The sequence below is a fragment of the Gopherus evgoodei genome, chromosome 7, assembly GCF_007399415.2.
Source record: "Gopherus evgoodei ecotype Sinaloan lineage chromosome 7, rGopEvg1_v1.p, whole genome shotgun sequence".
NCBI classification, from domain to species: Eukaryota; Metazoa; Chordata; order Testudines; family Testudinidae; genus Gopherus; species Gopherus evgoodei.
In genome coordinates, this window is record NC_044328.1 from 85,412,400 (window position 1) to 85,438,317 (window position 25,918).

Genomic DNA, 25,918 nt, shown 5'->3' on the forward strand with positions numbered 1-25,918 from the left:
CTGTTTGAAATTGGCCATCCTGATTATCACTACAAAAGTGTTTTTTCTCCTGCTGATAATTGCCATACCAACTCTAACAAGACTAATCAATTAAGATGGGCAACACCCATTTTTTTCATGCTGTGTGTGTATATATATATCTTCCTACTGTATTTTCCACTGCATGCATCCGATTAAGTGGGTTTTAGCCCACGAAAGCTTATGCCCAAATAAATTAGTTAGTCTTTAAGGTGCCACAAATACTCCTCTTTCCTTTCAAAGTTTTTATCCCTAATAATATGTTTTTGAAAATATGGACAAGATTCTCTTTCATTGCTGTGTTCCAACATAGTGCTGCCTAGTTTTTGCAGATGCCGTGTCTAAACTCACTAAGTTCTACCATCATTACTGTTGGTGAGGGGATTGCTTTTATTTTAACTGGCATATACTACTGCTTTTATCCGCATAACTATTGGTATGAGGTGCTCTATACCTGTGTAGTTTATTTCACTTTGAGAGACCGCAGTAAGCTCTACAGGTGTATATCTTGTCATTTTAGTATAACTGCTTCTGCACTAGGATTCTTTTGCAATTTTATGCCAGCATAATTAAAGCAACAAAGCTTTTAAGGGTCAGCAATGTCAAAGTCTCCAAAGGGGAGAGTCTCCTTGAAATGTGAGAAATGGCAAGTAGTCATGGTAAACAATGTGTCTACATATTTGCCTGTTCCAATAAATGCACCTAAATTGGGCTATATTAGCCCTTGTCTCGGTTTCTGTTGCATGGCCCAAATGGGTGACAACTCAAATGATTGATCATTACCTTTGTTGCAGTGGTTTGACTCTCAACCCAGCATCCCTGGATGGATACCTCCAAAATTGTTTACAGTTGCCTGAAAGGCATCAGCTTAGCTTAGTTAGCTGTTTTTTTACTTAAACTGTAAAATGTGAAATGCTTTCAAAACAAATTCACACTTTAAGATATGGACAATGTTTTTTGAGATCCAGGTTAGCAAGCACAAGTTAGTAGGTGATCAAGAATGCAGCATCACTTAGAGGTATAAAGGTGCATAACAATTGGATCCCAAGAATAACCTATATTAATTGGTTTCAGAGTGGTAGCTGTGTTAGTCTGTATCAGCAAAATCAATGAGGAGTCCTTGTGGCACCTTAGATATTAGCACATTTATTTGCCAACTCTGTCCGCATATCTAGTCAAGGGACACCATCATAGGAACCAATCAGCCACACCATCAGGGGCTCGTTCACCTGCACATGTACCAATGTAATATATACCATCATGTGCGAGCAAAATGCCCCTCTAACATGTACATTGACCAAACCGGATAGTACGCAAAAGAATAAAATGGACACACATCAGGCATCAAGAATTTGTAACATTCAAAAACCAGTAGGAGAGTACTTCAATCTCCCTAGACACTCAATAACAGACTTAAAAGTGGCCATTCAACAAAAAAGCTCCAGAAACAGACTTCAGTGAGAAACAGCGGAACTGGAATTAATTTGCAAACTGGACACCATCAAATTAGGCCTGAATAAAGACTGGGAGTGGATGGGTCACTATAAAGTAATTTTTCATCTGCTGATACTCACACCTTCTTGTCAACTGTTGAAAATGGGCGATGTCCACCTTGGTTGCATTGGCCTCGTTAGCACTACAAAAGTACTTTTCCCTCTCTTGATATTCATCCCTTCTTGTCAACTGTTGAGAATAGGCCATTTCCGCCTTAATTGAATTGGCCTTGTTAGCACTGATGTGCACACACACACACCCCCGTAAGGCAACTTCCATCTTTTCATGTGCTGTAATATTTATACTGCTTACTGTATTTTTCATTCCATGTATCTGACGAAGTGGGTTTTAGCCCACGAAAACTTATGCCCAGATAAATTTGTTAGTCTCTAAGGTGCCAGAAGGACGCCTCATTATTTTTGCTATATTGACTGCTGCATCCAGAAGATAGTACTAAGTTACCCAACCTGTACAGAACTGATGTGCATTGACTCTTGCTCAGGTACAGGCTTGTCAGTAGCTCCATCAGTAGCACTAATATATTCGTTCTGAGAATATCCCTAGGGGACACTGTAACTGCTTTCTAAAGTATTTTACTTCGTGGGTGTTTGTATTGTTTGGTTCAGGATTAAGGCCACTTTTGGCTTGCAAGAGGCAGGATATTTCAGAATCTCGAAGAATTGAAATTACTTTCTGTGACTATAATCCAGGTTTGTTTATTTTAAAAGACAAACTTTTGGATCTCCTTGTTGGGTTTCTATGGAGTAATCTAATAATAGGCATTTCTTATGGACAAAATGCCAATTTCTGTTTCCGTACATTTCATGAGCCAAAGAGTAGTCATACGAATATGAATCGTATTGCTTAGAGACCTGATACAAGTATAAGAAGGAAAGTTGAATGTGTTCAGTGAATTAATTCTAGAGGTCATGCACCAATTTACAAGAGGACAGCCCTTATCAGATTCTCATGCTTTGTGCAAGTTACACAAAACATTCATCTTTTTTACAAGAAACCCTATGGATATTAAGCATTCCATTTAATTGGCTCAGGGACTTCAGTATTACCATTTGCAGATCCAGGCTGCTTTTTTGAGTTTTTTTTAATTTAAAAAAGTGTGATTCAGGCATTTTTCAAATTGACAGTTTGTGTATATTTTTTAATACAAATGTATGTATAAAATCATGTGGCAGTCAGGGTTTATTAACTTGCAAATTAAACTGGCTGATTCTGGGAACAGCAGTGAAGTTTGATTACCAAGTTGTAACAAAATATTAGAGCAGCCATTTCCCTCCTAAAAGAAATTGAATTGTTTTGCAGCAGCAAATAGTCAAGTTTATTTTACTTCAAAGCCTACACTGGCTTGGTGGGCGAGCTAACCTAACACTTAACCTTGTGGTAAAATGCCTTCAAATTATGCCTGCAGTGAAGACCAGTCCATAGTCTTGGGCATGCTCAAGTATTTCACTCCTCCCACCCATTCTCCCAAGGCACTACTTGTATAGCTAACATCAACTAGGCCCATTTCCTCTCCTCTACCTGGCAGCTCAGTTTTATTGCTCTGCTTAGTCATATTCACATGCATCTGACGAAGTGGGTATTCACCCACAAAAGCTCATGCTCCAGTACATCTCTTAGTCAATAAGGTGCTACCGGACTCTTTGCTTCTTAGTCATTTTGGGTCTCCTTGTCTGTGCAGCAGCTCAACTCTGCTGCACTCCAGTTTAGCTCCTTTGGTCACTCTCCCTCTAGCAGCTCTATGCTACTGTGTCTGTAGTCATTCAACTTTCCAGCTTGTACTTGTTCTAGGTCTCAGCAATATGATTTTTCCCAGCCTGGCTTGAGTTGAATTGGTATTCTAAAGAGTGGACAAAACATCTTCATTTGATGTGATGGGGAAGAGGAGCCAGTGGAGAGGCTAAACTTCAAACACTTGAAAAAAAATGCTTGAGAATTTGATCAGTGGTGCAGCCAAGGTAAATTAGAGGGACATGGAATTGGGAGAAGATTTAGTGAGCTAGTAACAGGTTTGAATACTGGAATTTGGAGTTTTAATATGAAGTCTCACTCAGTATCTATGGAAACTTTGAATGAATACTTGTTTATGCATAAAATGTGGTTGTCAGATTATTCAGTTTCAGACAGTCTACCTCCGTGAGTTCCCTCTGGTTGTAGGCAGAAACTGAAACCTTCCACTGTAATATGTTGCGGTTAGTTTATCCATTTGTATTCTGAAAACAAAACAAATTAATCTGTAATGGAAAAACTTCCTTTAGCATATTCAGACATTTACTGAGGCTCTTGACATGTCAGAATTTGACTTTTAGGCTATCAGAGAAAATTTAGATAGAGGTTACTAAAATTTGGGTGTGCTAAAAGCAAATAGTATGTGTGGGTTCTCCCCCACCCCCCAATAACATTTGTGTATTGTATCAGAGGGGTAGCTGTGTTAGTCTGGATTTGTAAAGGCAGCAAAGAGTCCTGTGGCACCTGATAGACTAACAGACATATTGGAGCATGAGCTTTCATGGGTGAATATATGCATCCGATGAAGTGGGTATTCACCCATGAAAGCTCATGCTCCAATACGTCTGTTAGTCTGTAAGGTGCCGCAGGACTGTTTGCTGCATTTGTGTATTGGCCTTTTAACTTGTGGAAGAAATGTTAAAGATGTTCCCAAAACGTTTCCTAAAGCAGATAGTCTTCGACTGCTTAAGAACGAATGAAAAAGAGAGCTTTGGGTTCTTTTAAGGTATTGGAAAAGAATCCAAGTTACACTTCTTTAGGGGGTGTGTGCATGAATGTAGCACTAATGAAAGCAAGGAACAGACTGCCATAACTTGTACTAGGTTTAGTATCTCACACAGTAGCTTATACCACACAACTTTGTCAACTGTTGCCCATTCCTAGTTTAAAACACCCCTGCAGTTGCAATTCCACATGTTTCCTGAGCTGGCATGAGCATGTCAAATTCTACAGTGACTGTTGTGGTGATATCTTGTTCATTAGAGACTAAAATGAGTCCTATTAATTATCTTAGATTTTTAATATAGGTCCCTAGGCGTTGGAGGCTAATCCATTAGTGCACTATGTGACAAGGTCCCTTATGGTTCTGTTTTTTGGTTTTAAAGATCTCAACAGTTTTCCTTCCTCGTATAAAAGGACCTGGATATCTCAAAGGACTTAGTGTTAAGTTACTAAAAAGTAAACTAATAGTTGGTAGGTTGCAGCTTGAGCTCTTGTGTGTTGAAGTAGACATAATTATTTCTGTATTTTCTTTTGACAGACCAAAGAGAACACTGTATAGTAAAAAGTATGGAGTGGACCTAATCAGATACACACATGCTGCCAACACTGTGGTGTACAGCTCCAACAAAATAGACGGTAAGTGACCATGTTTAATCTTTCTGCACTTAGATGGCACACCCAGATAAACCGTAGTGGAGTGCCGGGAACGCTTTGGTCTTGACTGGCACGAATGGCTCATTCTTAGCAACCTCTAGAATGGTGGCAAACAGACATGTTCATCTTTAAACTATAACTCAGTCATTCCCTAACATATAATGACCTATTGTTGCTAATTACTGTTCCCCTTTGCTATAATAACCAGAGTTAATATGATTTGATAGTTGAAGGAAGAAGAGTTCTATTCTTGATTCTTTTGTTGACTGGCTGTTTCGTATTGGTCCAGTCATTTAGCTTCTCTGTGACTGTTTCAAATAAGCATATTTACTACCTTTATTAGTGAATTTTGAATTGTTATGCCTTGAAAATTGCCATTGTGAAGATTCCCCCCCACCCCTTCAGTGACTCCACAGCAAATGATGCTCAAGCTAACATTTTAAAAACTCTTTTTTGTTTGTTTTTCTTTTCTGACAGCCTTTCAAATTCAATTTGAGATCAGGAGGCAAACTTTGTTCTGGCTAGTGCTTCATTGCTGATTAAGATTCAGTATCTGGAACTTAGTTGACAATTCTGTGGGTTCCATTCCAGCTCATGCAGGTGTGCTCTTATGGCTGTGATGGCTTTGCAGTACCAGCAGGAGTAAAGAGTAGCTTAACAAAAAAATTGTCAAAGCAAGTAGATGACTCAAAACAATAGGTAGCATTTCTATAGTATCTTTCACCTCTATCTCAAAGTGCCTTACAAAGATAGGGATGTATTCTCCTTATTCGTACAGAATGGAGGGCAGGAAACTGAGGTGACATAGCAAATCACTAAGCAAGCCTGGTGTAGAACACATCTCTTCTGTGTCCAATCTTGGCTTTGTCCATTAGCCCCTCTGCTTTCCCAGTATAATATACATGGGCAACCCATCTGTTTCAAAGTGTCATTTTTTTCATAGTCATTTTTCATCATAACTGCACTTCATAATCTTCAATGAATTAAAAAGTTGCTTTCAGAGCTTGAGGTGAAAGGATTAGTTGGGTGTTAAAATCTTTGATTTGATTTAATTCATCAACTCCCACAGGTACACATTCTTTCCTCAGCAAAGTGGGGATTCTTCTGTGTCAGAAACAGCTGGTGTAAATGGCTGTGCTGCAATGTCAGGAATCCTTAGAGAACTTCATTCTTGGTGAAATTCCCATTCAATTTTCTGATCCTCCTATAGCTTTCTCTCATGGTTACAGTTTATTTTGTGCACTTACTGTCTCATTGTAATGATAGTGTTTTAATTTTGCATCAGTCCCCACTGTGGTATCATTCATTGAGAGAAGTTCTGAGTTGGTACAATATTGTAGTTTCTTTAAATCCATTTTATTAAGGTGGTATTTGTAATTTGATGGTTTGAAGTTGATGATCATTTTGTAATTTTTCCCTTTGATTAGCTTTTAAAGCAAATATACTGGTGATAAAAATGGATGAGAAAAATATATTACTGGTATTTGTACTGCAAGTAATTGTAAACTGGCTTGAGAGAACTGGTATGCTTCCCTCCTGTGGTGGTCCATATGCTGGTCCATACTCTGCATAGTCTCTAATGAATGAAACTATGGGCAAGTTTACAGGATGTTAACTTTTCAGGATGTTGCATTTACAGAAAGAAGGGTGAAATGAAGCCATTCTTTTACTGTACAAATGCTGGTATTTGCACAAAAGTACATATATGCTTCTGATCCAGTTCTTTCTGAAGGGTTCCTCAGGAGCTTCAAACCTGGTTGTTCTTGCCTAATTCCAGGCTGAGGTAGTAGTTTGTACAGTTTGAGGGTCTATGATACCACCCGGTACAGGAGATAACTGTACAGGCCACTGCCTTGCTTGGGACAGAGCACTGTCGGCTAAAAGGATCACTCACTCATGCTTCACAGATGGTTTGTATTTAGCAGAAGAAGGTGAGATTCCACCTGCATTCTTCTGAAACAGGTAACTGCAGTTTTTAGCAGAAAAACTAGGAATATGCACTAAATTTGCTATGTAAAAACAGGTAAATACTAACAATAATGGGATGTAAAACTGCTGATTTTGGTGGATTGACTTATGTCATTTGATGATCATCTGGAGGTACTCAAAGGAGAAGAAGCCTTTCAGAATGGTGCCTCAGTCTGAGCTATTCATGCTTGGTCACAAAGTTACCCTTACATTTCTCTTGCCAAACTCTGGGGGACTGTGCAGAACTCTAACCTCAGCTGACTCAATGGAAAACCTTTGTCAAGAATTGATGGATTTGACGGATTTTCCATGTAACATGTATTCTACTGAAAAAGGCGTTTAGAAAAATATTCTAGCCTTCCAGATGTCAAGAATGTTCCCTACAGATGACAAATTCATTACCCTCGCCCTGCCTTGCAGAAAAGTCATTTAGCCCACCAGCTAGTATTGCAATAACAAAGGTGAAAACAGAATTTTCCACCTTTAATTTGTTATTAATGTTGCAATCTCAGCACCACTTGTCAATGTAACAATATTGAACATGTTAACCTGAATAAACACTCAAGTGTCAAAGCTTAAAAAAACAAACAACAACAAAAAAGGGGCTTTGGTTTCCTATAACATCAGTCTTTTTGTCCATCTGTATTTCTAAAACAGGGTGTATGTAAGAGAGAAATTGGGAGGGAGTTAACTGCTTTTATTTTTCCCTCGTTCTTTCTTTTTGTCTTCCCCCAGTAAAAGTTACCTGCTGATGCTGGAGGCTTAATTTGGTCTTATTTGCATGTCTCTAGTCACAAATGTGTGTGCAAGTAAAAGTGGTTCATATTCTCAACACTTGTACTCAAGTGGCTTATGTTCTACAGAATTCTTTTGATCTGTGGTGAAAAATCTCCATAGAATCTTCCAAAAGAAAAAATGCTGTTAGTACAGTAATCTATATTCAGTGAAGGCCACTTAAAAGAATTAGTGATTTCAAAATACTGTGATCTGTCCCGTGCTATATTATGTTTTTGTAAAGAAATTGCTGTTAGATTAAAAGGGTCCTTTCTTCTGTTCTCATCACGTATTCCTCCTTTACTCCCAAAGCTTTTTCCAGTCTGGAAGAGGTGCAAAGAAAGCATAAAGGCAACAAGTGTTTGGCTTTAAAAAAAAAAAAAAAAAAAAGGCCTCTCCATCTGAGGAGATTGGTTTTTAATGCCTGTGCTTAGCAGTTAATATTTAAATGGTCCCAGCCTGGCTTTGACGTTCACATCTCAGGCTATGTCTACACTACAGCCTATGCCAGCAAAACTTATGTCACTCGGTGGTGTGAATATTCCACACCCCTGAGTGACATAAGTTATACCATCGTAAAGAGCTAATGTGCACAGCACTATGTTGGAGGGAGAGCTTCTCCCACTGACGTAGGTTATGACACTGAAGAGTAGGTTAGATAAATGTCTATCAGGGATGGTCTACAGTATTTGGTCCTGCCATGAGGGCAGGGGACTGGACTCGATGACCTCTCGAGGTCCCTTCCAGGCCTAAAGTCTATGACACTCATGGAGATGGGCGCTTTTTTTTTTATGCCGATGGGAGAGCTCTCTCCTATTGGCATAGAGCGTCTTAACCAGACGCTGTATGTATAGACATGGCCTCATTGTCGCTTTGAGTGGCAGAGTTCACACCTTTGCAGTGGTTATTTAACTGGAGACAGTTCTTCCTGCATGGCTGCATTAACAGGACTGTGGCATTTGCTTGATAAATCTGTACTCACTTTCTAACAGAAATGCTGGCACCAACTTTTAGAAAGCTGTAGTTTAGTGAGAATTGCTTGAGTAAAAACTTGACAGTTACTTGATTTTTATTTTGCTTCAGTAACTTTGGAGCAGAAAACTGTACATGTCTCATGGCAATTCATTTACACTATGTGAAGTATTCATATTATCTCCAGACCATTGGGAACATCCTCACTAGTTCTACTGTTTTTCTTCCAGACTACTTGATTTCAGTCTCTCATTCAGTTGATCCCATTTTAACATCCCCTTGAAGACACAGCAGACCATTGTTGCTATCTGTTGGAGAAGGTTTTTTATATGATACATGCTTATGTTTCTCTTATATTTTCTTGCAGATACAATCCGTTACCTCTCCCTACATGATAATAAATATATCCGATATTTTCCAGGGCACAGCAAGAGGTAAGAGATGTGACAAGGGGACAGTTCGGTGATCAAGATCTTGGTGGCTATAAAACAAAACAAGAGAGGCTAAAGCAGTGTTGTAATGAACCTAAACCATGTTAGACTTAATTCACTTAACATTTTTTATGGCATGAGAAGTAAAGTATTTTGAACTTGTGTGAAGCGAAGAGGATAATAGTTACATTGCTAACTTTCTTGCATACCTGTGTAATACTTGATACAGCTAATCTTCTGTATTGCAGAGTGGTTGCCCTGTCCATGTCTCCAGTGGATGATACCTTTATTTCTGGATCACTTGATAAAACCATCCGACTTTGGGATCTCCGGTCTCCAAACTGCCAGGTGGGATACCAAATTCACTTGCCTGTCTGCTAACAGTTGTCATGAAATGTGCAAGAAAGAGTTTCTAGTTTGAAATGATGAAAAATGGGTTGTAGATTAAATAGGTGGTCTGGTTTTTATATTATCATGAAGTATTTCTTGGTTCCCATCAGCACCTCCTGGACTTTAAAAGAAGTCATCTCAGGCAGAATCCCCCTTTTGATATTCATTTTGTGCATACACTGTGTCCTCACTCACTTTCCTCCAGGGTCCTATCGTGGGGAAGTGCTGGAAAGGCAAGAAAACAGCAACTTCTGGAGCTGATGAAAGAAGATGCTGGTTGGATGTTGTCAGCATGTTAATGACACTGTAGCCTCAAACAGTCTTCAGTCTTTTCTAGAAGTCTCCCATGTACCTTGGAATCAGTGGTGACAGAATGAGACCCCTTGAGTGCTCTGGCTTTGTTTGTTTTTAAAATGAAAAACATTAAGCAGTTAAATACACAAGCAGACTTAGAGCCACAAGGATTCCAGGGTTTCCCAGCTGTGTTAAACTTAATGAAGCTGGAAGATTCACCCTGTCTTAACACTGCAACTTTGTCTATGATAAGCCCTTACTGTTTCAAGTGCTGAGCAAGTTATAATTAATTTGACAATTCTCCAAAATGCTGTCTAAAGCTTACCATAACATTTTTATATTTATTAACATCTCCGGTTATTACCAGTTACCTCCATTATGTTGTACTTAGTATTTCTGGTTTCATAGTAAAATCCCTCCAAAGTAGAAACTTGAATAGGCCTTCTCATAAAATGGACACTGAAAGTACCTGGCATTCACACAGCTTGACTCTTGTAGCGTTTGTGGTGTTGAAAAATGTTTGTGGAAGAGGCGGCAGGTCCTCCATTCTCACTGGGAGCACAAAGAGAGACAGTCACTGATTCATGAGGATCAGCTGTAAAGCACAAATTGAAAACTTTTTTTTTTTTTTTTTTTTAATTTTACTCACAACATAGTTGTATCTGCTTAAGAAATAAGCCCTTCAAATCAGAAACCTCACTCTTTTTCTTTGGTAGTGTGCATATGAGTAAGAGCCTCTTACTTTCTAAACTTTAACTTGGTCTTCATGGGAAGTCAGCAGATGTAGCTGACATGACATTGTTCTCCACATCTCACTTCCATTCTGTGTGCGACTTTATGTAATTTTGACATTGTAAAAATCTTAGTTTACCAGTCTTCCCTAAGATGCTCTCTTTAAAAGTCTAATTTCCCCTGCTTTGCAGGTTCATGCAGAGGGCTTGTCTAAAAACAATGTTGCATCAGTTTAACTTAATTGATGTAAGAGTATCCACTAAACAAAAAGAACAGGAATACTTGTGGCACCTTTAGAGACTAACAAATTTACTTGAGCATAAGCTTTCACAAAAGCTTCTGCTCAAATAAATTTCTCTAGGGTGCCACAAGTACTTAGTCTGTATCCTCAAAAAGAATAACACGGCTGCGCCTCTGAAACCTGTCACTAAACAAAGCTGCATTAGGTTATCTAAGTTATTTAATGTAACACCTGTAGTCAAACCAGTGCAAAGTTTGTGCAGTGTGAGAGAATTTGTCCATTACTGTTATGCTAACCTTTGTGTGGGAATCCGATCTTTTTAGTTTAACAGCTTTTGCCTCTAGCGTTTGGAAGGTTTGGTTTTTGTATTAAATCAGCATAGGTAGGCAGTGACAGTGTTTGTCAGAGCTGCGCCTGGGTGCTCATCTTCCTGAATGGTCAGTGTTTTAGTGCCACAACCTCCAGCCATGTGTTGCCATCACTTCCAGCAGGAGTGCTCTGTGAAACTCTCAGATGTGATAATTGTTACCAATACAAGATGAGTCTCCCTTCCCCACAGAATTGCAGTATGTTGCCTCTGCAGCACTTCTTGTTCTGATTGGTTACTTTTGTCCTTGTGATGCAAGTTTCTTTTCCATAAGAGATGTAGATGGGTGTTGAGCAGGGGGTGTATCTGAATTGTTTTCCTAAACTTCTTCAGCAGTAATTTAGACCAGTCAATTCCTTCCTCGCAGAAGCAATTGGATTATTTCGCCTAAATAGTGAAGTTAATGTAAAGTCTTTCTCATCTTTGTTCTAAACCTTCTAACTTTAGAATGCATTAAATTGACTAACCTCTTAGGATTGTCCTTTTCACTGTGTCCCATGATGATCACTTGCCACTAAGGATGAGTTGAGGCCATGTATTTAGTTCCTCATACTCTTTCTGGATGGATGGCCACTTAGCCACTTCTCCAAACTCTTTGATACTCTATGTACAGAATTGAGAGGTTAGTGCCAGTGTGGGACATGAAAAGCCACCTTTTGAAAGATTCTTAATAAGAACAAAGACTGACAACTGAAAACCCAGCTGTTCTACCAGCAGACTGCCCTGCTGGATCTGTGCACAGCTGAGAGAGCTGTCAGGAATGGACTTAAGTGCATACGCCTATATTCCCAACTTGAATTCGTATTTAACTGTTTTCCATATTCTAGGGTTTAATGCATCTTCAGGGGAAGCCTGTATGCTCCTTTGACCCAGAGGGCCTGATCTTTGCTGCTGGAGTCAATTCTGAAATGGTGAAGCTCTACGATCTCCGCTCTTTTGACAAGGTAAGAGACAAGCTAGATGCATTTCTGACACTTACAAGAAACAGCATGTCAACCCTGGACTTGGAGCATCCCCTGAAACATCTTACCACGTGCCACAGCCAGCAGCACCAAGGAGTTAATACTTAATATATGAAGAGAGCTTTGTATAAGAGTTTCTTGTACAAGTGGGTGCCACCACCAGATCCTTAAATCCCATTTTGGACTTGCCTCTAAATTCATTCTAGTTAACCCCAGAGCCAGAGAATTATTAAAATCTGAGTCCCCAGGTCAACTTAAGAGCAATAAAAAGCATTTGTCCTGGGTTATGCCCCGTCACCTGACCCAACCACTTCTCACCTTCCTATCTCTTCCTCTCAGACACTTGCTCTCCCAACACGTTTTGTCCCCTATCATATGCCTTTGCATCCTCGTGCTCCCCCACCAACATATTCAGCACTGAACTATACTCAATTTCCTTAGCCTCGCTTTCCTGCATCATTTAGGGTCTTTGATAAAAGTATCTCCAAGACTAGTTATGAATCTGGTCCACCTTCTGAGTCAGGCTGAGCTGTTGCCCTCAGAGGGCCAGGCAACATTGCTACACAGAGTGGGGTCTGAAGCACAATATACCAGTGCACAATCCATTTGTTCTCTGTCTTCTGCCCCAGGAGAACTGGTATCAGAGATTAGACAGAGGGCTTGGGAGCAAGCCTATGGGGTATCATCACTGAGGAGCTGACTGGCATTGCTACCTTATGCTGATGATGCCTCTGGGTGTAGGGAGGCTGATAGGAGTCATGTGGGAACTTCAACCCATTTTTCAGGCTTCCTGTAACACGTGGGAAGCAGCAGTTAATGTTTCTTCCTCCTTGCTGGCTGTGCTGGAAGAACATCTAGGTCAGGTGGACCTAGCAGCAACATCAGAGAGAGAAGGAAAACTAACTGGACGACAGTAGTTGCAAATAAGTGGAGAACAGCTCTGTTTTTAGATGAGATCAACAGTGCTGATGCTCCAGCCCTTAGTTTAAATTGTGTTTGGGGGCCTTGTTAGCAAATGGCCACTTATATTGTACATTAAATCTGTCTCTGTACAATCAGATTGTAATCTGAGAATTGATTGTTCTCTCTGGTGACTGTAGTGGTGTTGATGTAGTGGTGTAGATGTTTGTTCACTGACATTTCCTTTATGGTGGTGAAACCACAAGTTTCCTAAACTTCCTCTTGTGGTTTGGTTGCTATTGGAGATGACAGAATCGTGGCATGTCAGAACACTGCTGCATCACAATTTGACAGGTTGTTGCTACTCTCACCCTGCCATCCTTTGCGTGGCAGCTAGTACTGGATTGTTCATATCAGTCTGATTTGTTTCCTTTTAGGAATCTAAATGTTTCCTGTGCTGGAGATTTTTTTTATTATTATTTTTACCAACAAAGTAAATGTTTGGGTGCGCATGCATACAAATCATTTCCCACCACCACCACTTACTTTTGTTGTTTTATTTTATTTTGGAAGGGTCCATGTGCTACATTCAAGATGCAGTACGATCGAACCTGTGAGTGGACAGGCTTGAAGTCAGTAACGATGGGAAGCTTATCCTCATATCAACCAACGAGGGTTCCTTCGACTGATTGATTGCCTTTAAGGGAGCTGTACTGCATACGTTTGGGGTGAGCATGCTATCTTGGTTGCCTTCTTGGAAATTGCTCTGTCTTTGCTATGTCCTCGTAAGGGATGGGATGATGTGGGATTATTAGCTTGAAAGATAAAACACCCCAGTTCCATGTATTCCAGGGGCAGGTCTCTTGGAGCTCCCTTCAAGCTTCAGTAATAGAGATAGCTGATGCCCTGTGGATGAGACAAGTGTTAAAGAGAGGGCTTCTTTACTAATTTGCTGCTTATTGATCCACTGATTGATTTATCTTGGGCCTTGTTTACACTACAAAGTTACGTCGACTTAAATTACATGGATGTACAGCCATTTCTGTAATTAAACCACTATTGCATGTCCACCCCATGCTCCTTGTGTCAGTGGAGCACATTTGCAGTAGCAACTCTTCTATTGACACAGAGAGCAGTGCACCATGGGCAGCTATCCCACTGTACAACTGGTCACAGGGTGTCTTGGGGAAGGGTTTGCCTCTTGGGGGCAGGTTCAGCATTACATGATGCAGGTTTTCCAATCCCATCATTCCATGGGTATTCAATTGCCCTGGTAACCTGCATGCCAGCCATCTCTGTCAGAAAGCACAAACCTGCACTGCTGTTCAGTATTGTGCTGTGTGTTATGAATACAAGGCTATAAGAGAGAGTGATTTTTATTCCACACCCATGCTAACCTATCTATTTAATGCTGAGGTAAACTTCATACGTGCTGGGGAAAGTATCTTTAAAGGCTGGGGAACGGGGATTCACAAGCATATACACCAATGAGGCTCTCGCAGCTGCGTGACTGTGAGGCTGTTGTTGTTGTGTTTAATCTCCTGCGGGGTAGTGTGCCTTGGATACTGCTGTAATCCTGGAAGATATATGGAGCATGTATAGAAGCAGCTCTGCATCAGAGCAACTGTTTGTTTGCCTCCCTTGCTTCTGGTATGCCTGCCACAGGTCTTTGATTTTTACAAGCCCTCCTCCTCCATGCCCCAAGCAATGGGCCTGGAGATGTCAAAGTTTCTAAGGCTGGAGTGGAGCTGTGACTGCGTGGCCTCCTTTCCCTGGAGATCCAGGACCTCCTGTGTACCCCAGGAAGGAGCGCGTTTGCTGTGTGGACCCAGCATGGTGAACTGGGCAGTTCCTGTTGGCAAGCTCTCATAGAACGAACAAGTTCAAAACTTCCTGGGGCTTTAAAAGGGGAGGAAGTGCGTGTCTGTATACCTGGCTGCAGGGCAGCAGAGTTCAAAATGGTGACTAGGCCAGCCATAGCAGGCGTTGTGGGACATGTCTTGGAGGTCACTTAGGTAGAAGTAAGCAATGCAGAGTCTACACTGACACTGCATCGCTCTAACTACATCGCCCTAAGCTTTAAGTCTCTCATCAAGGTGGTATTATTAGGTTGGCATAGCAGGTGTATTGAAGCAGTGGGAGGAGCATTGTAGTGTGTACACCTCCAGAGTTAGGTTGATGTAATCTGCCTTATGTCAACTTAACTTTGTAGTATAGACAAGCCCTTAATCTTGGCTCACTTGAAAACTTCTCTCCTTCTTCCCTTTTAGAAATTACTTGTGATATTTAACTCCCTTTAATGAGCTTTCCGAGCTCTGCTAATGAGGGGAAAGTGTTTGGTTTAGTACTTGATAAATTATTGCCCACTCCTAATCCTTACATCTGTGCTCGGTCCCCTCCTGTAGTACTTGGAGGGCTTTGCATAGTGCAGTCTGTAATGCTTGGGGTAGGGACTCCTGTTCTTCAGCTAGAAGAATGGTTTGACATGTCCCCCTTGCCACAGGCTTGAAGGCATTTAACCTCTTTTGTATTGTAGGGTTATAACAACAGTAAGGCTGTCACGTTGGAGGCATCATTTACACCAGATTCCCAGTTCATAATGATTGGTAAGATATCCGTACCCCCTTGTAGCCTGCCATTGTCGGTCTTATTACAAGGCAATTTCAGTGCTGTGAAACTGGGTATTCATATAATTAAACTGAAAGTTGGTTTAAAGGCTGCAACAGGCTATTTTAGGACTTACAAAATGCTTTCCTCAGTATGCTGTGGGAGACACTTAACACTCTCAAAATTCTGTCATTTCAATACAATGTACTTCAATGTTTAATTTAGTAGGTAGGTCTGTCCATGTTTCCTGCTGGCCAAGTGTTTTGCATCATATATTACCACTACAGCTGATGCTAATTGGCAAACTCAGCCGAGAGGAAGAATAGAAAGGGCTACTGACTGAACTTCCTTCTTACTGTCACCCCCAAGAGTTGGTCCCCTCAGGCTGCTGTTGAGATGGATCGGCAGAGCAGCATGGGTAAAGTTGTGTAGTAGGAAAAAGCAACTGAAGTAGTTGAGAATGTTGCAGCCTCCCTCCATTCTACCTGCAGACTACATTCTTTACCTTTTTGGGCTACCTGTGTAGGGTAATCTGCACAGTATCAGCTGGGATATCCTAGGATACACTGCCCTCAGTGAATGTAAGCTGATCTGCAAAACAAGTCCACTGTCTCCACATTTATATTCCTCCTAAAGATCCTCCTTATAGTCATGATTACAAGAAACTAACTGGCTGATTTATGGCTAGACTGTAGGCAGTTCTGGATAATCTATATACTATACGCACAGTTATAACACTGCATTATTGACTTACTACCCAACATTGCCAATTACCATCTCTATCTCTCTATATATTGTACTGCCTCCCCCACTACTTTCTTTCAGTTCTTCATATATACATGAAACTATCCTGTATACTGTGCTAATTGTTGAAATCTAGCTGGTCATCAGTAACCTGTCCATAAATTCTCCTTAATAACTAAAGTTAAATCTAGGATGGTCTTTCGGTCTCTCAGGAAAGACCATTCTGGTAGTGGTTCTTTATTCTAGTGAATGTTTTTTTTCTTTTTTCCTTCTGATCCTACAGACCCTCATTTTATCCTCCTGGAGACATCTCAGTTCTGCATGTTTTACCCTTCTTGCTAGGAAACGTATCCCTTCTCAACTCTTTGGTATCCTCAGTCCTCCTGCTGTTGGACAGATTCACTTCTTTCTCAACTTTGTCCCTACAACTGCTTAACTCCAGAATAATGCACTTTTTCCCATTTTTACTTTGTGCAGTTTGACTAATTTGCCCTGGGTGTCCACTTGGTTTCTTTCCTGAAAAGCCCATGTAGACAAAAAGGAAACAGAAAAAACCTTCTTCTTTTTAGGGATTTTGTTAAACAATCAGGATATCTTATGTAAAGGGGGTTATATCAAAGACTAAAATATTTTTGAAAAGAGGTCAATTTTAAAAATTCAACATGTCCCATTAAAATGGAAATTTGTAGACTTCTGCTATAAAAACATGTATTTAGTGATCATGAGAGTTGAAACGTCTTTAAAAAGCTTGGCCAGTCACGTTTAGCATAACTCACTGAAATCTGGTTTATCATACCCGTTGGTTATTTGCAGACTGCACAATTTTCAGTGACTAGATTGCACTTCTGTTGCCTGATTTTCAGCAAGCTGCTGTGCATGTGTGTGAATCTTTGATTTGATTCTGCATGTAACTAGTAAGATGCTTACCTTGCTCTGTGTATGAACTGAGAATTTGTGCAGATGGATACTGCGTTCCATCTTCCAAGTAGATGCATAGATATGTGCACAGCTTGCTGAAAACCAGGCCTTTGATCTGCAAATTGCAGGATTGTAATCAGATGGCTTTTAGGATGCCATTGAGTTTTATTTAGCACTACAGCTACCTTTTAACAATGCCTTTTATCCTCTGATATTGGTCTTCAAGCCATTAATGTGCATAGCAAAACTCTATCCTTCACGGTGCTGGTCTACACTAGAAAATTAGGTCAACCTTGCTATGTTGCTCAGGGGGTGTGAAAAAATCCACACACCTGATCAACATCATTAGGCCGACCTAAATCCCTCTGTAGACAGCGCTAGGTCAGTGGAAAAATTCTTCTGTCGACCTAGCTACCACCTTTCGAAGAAGTGGATTACCTACACCCATGGGAGAATCGCTCTTGTCGTCATACTTAGCATTTACACTGAAGCACTACATTGGCGCAGCTGCTACTGTACCACTAGCATTTTAAGTGTAGGCAAGATTTCACTCTGCTAATGCCAACTGTCATCTTCTGCGGAATAAGATGGTTTGTTAGGCTGCATCAGACTTGAGTATATAAAGAGTTATTCTGATCAAATCCATATAGCTACCAAGAAGGAATATGCCCCCCACAACAAGGTGGGGTAAATTTTCCCTTCAGACTTGCAGGTACAAATTCTGCTGACTTTGAGTGGCACTCTGTATGGGCAGCATTTGGCCGTGCAACCTTTTTAAAAAGCTGGCAATCGGAGGTTGATTCCTGTAGGTCTGATAACTCTCTTCTGGTGCCTCAACTACAGTTTACCAGTGATATTTTGACTTTCTGTCAGCTGTGTTGGGCTTTTTTGTTATGTCTTCTCCAACCCACAGGTTCAGAGGATGGAAAAATTCATGTCTGGAATGGAGAGAGTGGGATGAAGGTGGCTGTGTTGGATGGGAAACACACAGGTCCTATAACCTGTCTGCAGTTCAATCCCAAATTCATGACCTTTGCCAGTGCATGTTCCAACATGGTAAGAACACAAGTCCATCCTTTTCAGCCTGAGGTTCCAACACCTTATTTCTGGTAGGTCAGTGGGCCAGAATTTAATTATTAAAGTAGATTCTCTGCCCTGTTCTATTTCCTTTGCGCTGCTCAGTGCCAAAGGAGTGGAAACCACCCACAAGTCCCCTGCTGGGGGAGTGCCCAGCCATGCATAAGCTTCCCTTCTCACAGCCCCTGGTGCAGAGGTTGTACTTCAGGCCGGGGGCATTGGGGAAGTGGCTGGTTTTCAGAATTTTCTAATTCTTTGTCTCCTGGGCTGCCCTGGATGACTGTGTGGGAGAGGGTAGTCATCCTTTGCTAGGTCCTCCTCTAAGCTCAGGAAGAGCCAGTCCAACTTGCATCCTGCCCTCCTTGTGATTCCCACAGCCTGGCAGGTGGATGGAAGTGTGGCAGTACATTGGGGACAAAAAGGAACAATGTATATGGACACACTGAGAACAAGCAGTGCATGTGCATGCACACAGAAAGATGGGCTTTTTCACGCCACCGTAATATGGCTGACATTTCATGAACCTCTATCATAAACACTGCAAGCTTTAAGGTCCTGTTCAGCTTCAGTCTTAGGGTCTTGCTAGGCAGTAGAGTTCTTAACAGTCTAGGAAGGTATGGGAGGACTGCTAGGCCTGAGCTTGCCCATGTATTGTGTGTAAGATATAGAATGAGCAGTTGCCTTTGGCAGCATCAACGTGACATGCCTCCCAAACCAAACCACTCCAAGCAGGGATACTAATCCTAAACTGCTGGTAGCATGTATCAGATTCCTTGGCTAGCTTTGGGGCTTACTGGGTGAGGAATTTCAGACGCCTGTTCTAGCGCTATGCTTACATTTTCTTCTTCTTTTAGGCCTTTTGGTTGCCAACCATAGATGACTAATTCTGAATCCACAATGCCCGCTGGGTGGCTTCCATACTGTTAATAGCAGCGTATTCTTGCGAAGATGGTGTCGGAGCTGCCTACTCCTCCTGGACTGTATGTTCTCATCCATCATACCCACATACGTTCCTGTATGTCGTCTTTTTTTTTCTGCATTCCTTCAGGAGGACTCCTTCATTTGACCTCCTAGAGTCTGATCATGCTGTACCCAGAAGCAGCATGTAGCTACTTTCCAGTCAAAGTCCAATAGGTTCCAGCAGAACTTGTAACTGGCACAGTGTTACTTTTGAGAACGTGGTGGAGAAATAACGGAAAGTCTGATTTTTATGAAGTTTGCTGCAGTCTCTAAGGTGTAATTGTGTTTTGTTCTCTTACTATAAACACACAAGGCTACAGACAAACGGCGGTGGGTGAGTGGGACGTACAGTTCTGTCCCACACCTGCATGTTTATCACGCCTGGGATCTCTACAGCGTCACTGTTGAATTCTACAAATACAAACTTCATTTGTGCCAAATACAAGCAGACCGACTGTTTTTAACCCAAATGTCAGATGCACAGAGATTTCTTTTGCTATTGAACATTTAGGCAAAGGCTGCATATTCGCATCATGGCATCCATCATCAATTTCTGGTGGTCTAGTGTCTGGCAGACCATACAGGTCTTGCCTGCTGGCAGAGAAAGCTTGAAGCAGCCTCTGTGCCATTCATCATCCAAGGCACACAGAGTACTGAAGAGGTCCGGTGGGCATCTCAAGCAATAAAGGAGTCTGTCAGCAGGAAGACAATTAAAACAAAGACTGAAACTGCAGTAGTCTCCAATACATCTTCCTTCTGTATCATCTTTGCTGATCTTACTTGTAAATATTTTGTGGAGAGGATAATAGGGAGGGGTCATATTTTTTTACTGTTAGGTATTAAAGAGTATGATGTGGGCCAGTATTGTGGGATGAGTTCAGGCTGTTTACCTTCCATTGATGCAGCTTTCTCCTCCTGTTCTGTAAATAAGTTCCATTAAATTCTCTCCAAACTGGGTCCAGGCCTGTATCCCTTTTGTTAGTAATACTTCCACACACAAGATTTTATTCCATTATACATTTACTCACACATTGTGCAAGCTCTCAACAATTGCTTAAAAGACTGTGGCTCACCTAAGTCGCATGGGTGTTATCCAAAGCCAAATGGAGAATTTGAGATGTCTGATAACCCTTTTTTCTTGTATTTTGCCCTGGCATTTCTGTAAAGAATGCCCTTGCAGAAGTATTATATCTCTGTTGGATATACTGCACTCTGCTGTCCATTTTTGGGCAATGCAAAAAATAAACGAAGCCTACCAGCTGGTATTGTTCCACTTTTTTTTTCTTTTCCTAAGTCATCACATTGTAAAATTGGTCTGCTGCATCTCCATTAGCATGATGGGAAAAGTACAATGTACATGGAGCTATGCACTGTGCTCTCATCTTAACCAAATACTTGCAACCTAGAGGCTGAGCATACAGCCTAGGTACATTTGCTTGAAAAATCCATTGTCTCCTGCTGCTGACCTCAACCTCCCAAAAATGCAAGAGACTGTCAAGGTGGCAATCTAAACAGGGAATAGGCTGATCCTGGATGCCATTTTAGTGTTCTCTCATACCTGAAAATAATTTGTTACACCTCTGGTCATAGTGATCTTGATGCTCGGTGTTGTGTAGTTTCCATCTCCACTGTAGGGCCTTGCATCTAACGCAGAGCATGTTCCATTGGAATAATGTATGGGTTTGTGGTACAGCCCACCCCTTTCTCTGCTCCACTCTTGCTTGTTACAACTGTTAGCATAACACACACTTCCATAAGCAAGGGCTAGGGGTGTAGAATGGGTTTCTCATCACTGCCAGTCCCCTTTGAGGTATTAGTGCATGTTGTGCTGCAGCTTGATCTATGACAGACACTGTACGTCATCAAAAGGGCTGCTGTGCATGAGACAGTCTGAGAAGTTAATTGTTTGAACCTATGCTGTGACTAAAAATGCTGTTTAGACTCTGATGTGCCTCTGTGCTAATTATACTGTACATGTTTAAAACCGATTCTATGGTGTGTTCTGTCTTACGCGAGTTAGTCTGTTACTCACTTGGTGGGGATGACAGACTGACTCTCTTTTTTGATCTCGCCAAACACTTAGGCTGCAGGAGTTCCAGATCAGAGATTCCTTTGTATGGCTGCACCAGCATTCCTCCTCCTGGCTAATACTGTGCTGATTTCACCTCAAAAAGCCAAGGGCAAAGGGAGATGGACATCTGTTCTCACACATGACTAGGCTTCTGCAACTGTTTCTTTTTCAGCCTGTTCTTGTTGCATTCTGGGCTGTTTGGTGCTATAGCTGCCATTTAGTGTTTCTGTGAGCAGCCATATTTTGCAGAGGTTTATAACTTAGCATGTTTATGGTGGTGGTGAGTTTAAAATTAAAAAAAATTGAAGTTGAAACAATGAGTTTGCTTCAGGTTATCATTCAGGTTTTTGCAACGGTGCTTTTAGATGAGTGAAATGAACAGTTAGTCCCCACTAGATATTACTTAGGCAGGGAAGAGACTCAGAAGATTTTTCTTCTGAGAAGTGCCACTTGCAAACCTGCTATAAACACTTTTCATAAGGCTGTGTTAGGTATCCCCTGCCGCATTGTAACCCTTTCAATGTGTATTTGCTGCATGGAATGTTTAACACTATAGAGGGCTGAAATGTTGATCGAAGAATTTGCACATCAGAAACAAACGTTTTCAGGTCAAGAGAAGTTTGCAGGATCATACGCAAGGCGGCACTGATTGTCAGTGTAAAATTGGTAGTATTTTGTCTCTAGGGAACTAGATATTTTTCCCTGACTGATTTTCTTTGTTGCATGAATCTCTCATAATCTTAATGGGTTTCTGACAGGGTTTTAGGAAAAAACTGAGAGAACTGACTGTGTTGCCAGAACAATTACCTGGAAACTTTTAAAAAAGCAAATTCAGTTGCATTCATTAGCTTTCATAGAGCAAACTGTAAGACAGGGAAAAAGGCTTTTAAGGAATATGCAGGGTTTGAAAACTAAAGAATATTAGGAGTGACACTTCAGTACTTTTAGGTGAAACTGGATTTAATCAGAAAAGTACCTCTAAAAATAGCACCACCTTACCCAGCCTACTGTACCCTGTCACTTTGACTCTCGTTGGCCCAGCAGAGTTAAATACTGGAGAGGGAGCTGGATTCTGTTTTGCTTCAGGCACTAATCAATGGAAGTTCTGATTCCAAATCTTCATTACTGGTGGTGTCAGTAATAGTAGTAGTAAGGAGCCCAGCTTGACCTCTTCTCAGATCCATATATGAGATTGCAAAGGAGGCAGTTTATATTTATTTAAAAAAAAAAATCCTGTCTGTACCCCAATCCTGCAAATATTACACAGGTGCTTAACTTTAAGTATGTGAATTATGCCATTGATGCATGTGTACAAAAGTTTGCAGGATTGTGGCATTGATTCATAATCTAATCAGATTTGATAAGCAACTGAGAATAAATAGGGAAGCTACAATCTCTTTTCTGATCACAGTTCTGGCTATATTTGCACTTTAACAATCTGCAACAGGATTTCTGGGTAGCAGGCTGGGATCCTGTTTGCCTTTGAGAGAGGCTGTCCATTGCAACTGCTGTCCTATTGACTATATTCTTGGTTGTGAGCTTGGTTTTGTGAATTTAATTTTTAGGTGGTGACCATCTATTGGAGGAGTGTAAAGACATTAATGTATTTACAAATTATGAGATGCCATAAAATACTGCAGATGTGGAAAATTCAGTGTTGTGGCTGTTATCAAATAAATATTTTGTAGTCTGATTTTTTTTGAGTAATGTAGATTCTGCGTTTACTACTTGATTAGTTTTACAGTGCATATTTATTTACTGCTTGGAGGGGAAGGGGAAAACTAATTTAAAATCACTGATTTATTTTATTACATTAAAAATGCTCCCTGCCTCTGAAGAGTTTGTTCTACCCACTTATAAGGGATTGTAATGGAAACCGACACCTTAAGCTATTGCTGTACTGTCTAAGATGATTTTCTTGCCTTTTAATATACCAGTACTGTGAATAACTAGACATGAGTTTTGTACTAGGACTTTTCTCATCTGTGTGTGATTGCAACCCTGGTCAGGTGATTGTTTAGGATTGAACCTGTGATCTCATGAGCCCCAGCTGCTTTCTCTATTGACAAAAGGTCTATCGGCTTGAATTTAATGGGAGACACAAACCTCTTAACATGGTTTGGCTGCTAGAGAAGGACAAAGACCTGTTTTAAGCTAATGTGGGTTAAATCTGAGTAGTTAAACCATTAGGTGAATTCTATTGTTGTTTTACCTTGAGAAACAGGAAAAAACAGAATCTGGGAAATGAGTTCTACTAAAGTTCTCCCCCTAAAGTGTGGCTACTCTGAGCCTCTTATCTATCCTAACACGTTGTTCAGATGGTCGGGAATAAGATTCTTTAACTTATCTAACCTGCCAATCTATTACATTTTGCTCATACAATGTTATGTAAATATGGTGCTATGGTAATGGCTGTCCATAAGCAGGCTGGAAAGAACAACTTGTCAAGATAAATTTCCCTACTGAATTCACCTGAAAGCTGTTAACAGATTGTAGCAAAAGTAAGGCATGTCTGCTAATGGGAAAACCCCTAACACTGCTTGTGCGATTCTCCAATGTCCTGCTCTACATCTGAAAGGGCTGTTAAAAGATATGAAAAGGAGGGGGGGGGGGTCATCTGACTGGAAGTGATGCAGTAACAGGTTTTTTAGGTGGAAGGAATCTGTTCAGAAATGATATTTTTTCAGTTACCTCCTCTTATCCCTGTGGAGCTTAAAGAACTCTACAAAGTATATGAGACTCTTTATTGTCACAGAAATCTGGCAGTTGCGGTTGTGAAATGCACCATCTATTTAAGAGTATGCAGACATTTAGGGCTTGTCTACATCAGAAAGTTGCAGCGCTGGTGAGGGAGTTACAGCGCTGCAACTTAGGAGGTGTACACATCTGCAGGGCACCACCAGCGCTGCAACTCCCTGTTTGCAGCGCTGGCCGTACTCCCGTTTTGTCTCGGGTGTAGAGGATCCAGCGCTGGTAATCAAGTGTAGACACTTACCAGCGCTTTTCTTGACCTCCGTGGAATAAGCAGGTATCCCAGCATACCTGAGGAAGCCTCTGGTAATCAAGCTGGTCTCCTTCCCCGGCTTGCTCTCGCGTTCCCCGAACCCCGAGCAAGCAGGTCTCCTTCCCTGAGGTTTGCTGGGTGGTTCCGGGAACGCGAGAGCAAACCGCGGCGAAGCTGGTCTCCTTTCCCGGTTTGCTCTCTCGTTCCCCGAACCCCTGAGCAAGCAGGTCTCCTTCCCTGCGGTTTGCAGGGTGGTTCGGGGAACGCGAGAGCAAACCGCAGCGAAGCTGGTCTCCTTCCCCGGTTTGCTCTCTCGTTCCCCGAACCCCCGAGCAAGCAGGTCTCCTTCCCTGCGGTTTGCAGGGTGGTTCGGGGAACGCGAGAGCAAACCGCAGCGAAGCTGGTCTCCTTTCCCGGTTTGCTCTCGCGTTCCCCGAACCCCCCTTGAAGCCGCCCAACAGCGCTGCAGTGTGGCCACATCTAACACCACTTGCAGCGCTGGTTGCTGTAAGTGTGGCCACTCTGCAGCGCTGGCCCTATACAGCTGTACTAATACAGCTGTAACAACCAGCGCTGCAAAATTTTAGATGTAGACATGGCCTTAGGCTAGATAATCCTAAAACAGCTGAGGGAATTCAACAAGACAAATAGTTGCCCAAATCTGAGCTGAATCCTAGATGTAGAGCCTAAAAAAGCAGTACTGCCACCTCTGAAAGATGGTACTTTCAGCACCATAGTCTGCCTTCCTACCATTGTGGGGAATTGGTCTCTGCATTGATTCAGTGACAAAATACCACCACCTCAATCATCAGCTCTACTCCAAGCAGCCTGAGTCCTCTCTTGAGGTTTTTCAATCTATGTATTAACTGAACCAGCTGAGCCACTTGCATCTGATGAAAGCTCAAGGCCCTGAGGTTATACAGGCCTGGGTTTCATGAACAATGCTCTTTTTTGTTTTAAGCAAGTGTTATGGACTTGCATATAGATAATTTTTTTATTATAGCAATTATGTAAATTAAATTGCAAAATATACCATTCAAATTCTTATAACTGAAGAACATATGTGTTTTTATACAAAAAACTTCTTGTGCATCTTTTGAAGTTTAGTTTGTTGTTTTGGATTATTCAGGGCTCCTTCACCAAACAGCATCTTCTATTTAAAATGGCATTGGCTGTGGAGGCCCCCTACTGCTATGGAGGACCTTGATGCTGTTGCTCAGATATGCATGGGTCCCAGACCTTCCTTGCAGCTTCCCCTGCACTTCCAGTGAACTGTAAATCCCCAACTCCAGCAATGCCTGATCCATGAGGAATGAACTTGTCTCTAGCTGACTGCTGCATTCTGTGAGGGCTTGTAATGTATACAAACCTTCCCAAAAAACACTCAGCTACTGTAGTCTGCTTGAGCCCCTGATTTACAGAAATAACTTATGAGCTCCCTACCCACCCTGTGCCAAAGGGGGAGATATACTGAAGCACTAGTGGCACAGCTGTAGCGTTTCAACTGTAGACAAGCTATGAGAACTGTGCATAAAGAGAGAATCCATGTGAATTAAAGAACAAAGGCACCTCTAGTAAGTGACTGGCTTCTC

At 41.4% G+C, this 25,918-nt stretch overlaps 1 protein-coding gene across 1 annotated transcript in view; it reads left to right on the plus strand.

Moving 5' to 3' along the window:
• The window catches only part of WDR82 (WD repeat domain 82), a 33,270-nt gene extending 10,255 nt beyond the window's left edge, over positions 1–23,015 (plus strand). The window contains 9 exon segments of the mRNA XM_030568862.1: positions 4,799–4,896; positions 8,996–9,062; positions 9,308–9,407; positions 11,911–12,027; positions 13,519–13,576; positions 13,579–13,673; positions 15,482–15,551; positions 18,128–18,270; positions 19,146–23,015. Of these exon segments, the coding sequence (XP_030424722.1) occupies positions 4,799–4,896; positions 8,996–9,062; positions 9,308–9,407; positions 11,911–12,027; positions 13,519–13,576; positions 13,579–13,673; positions 15,482–15,551; positions 18,128–18,270; positions 19,146–19,175 (778 nt within the window). The 3' untranslated portion in view covers positions 19,176–23,015.
• Positions 23,016–25,918: the final 2,903 nt, after the last annotated feature.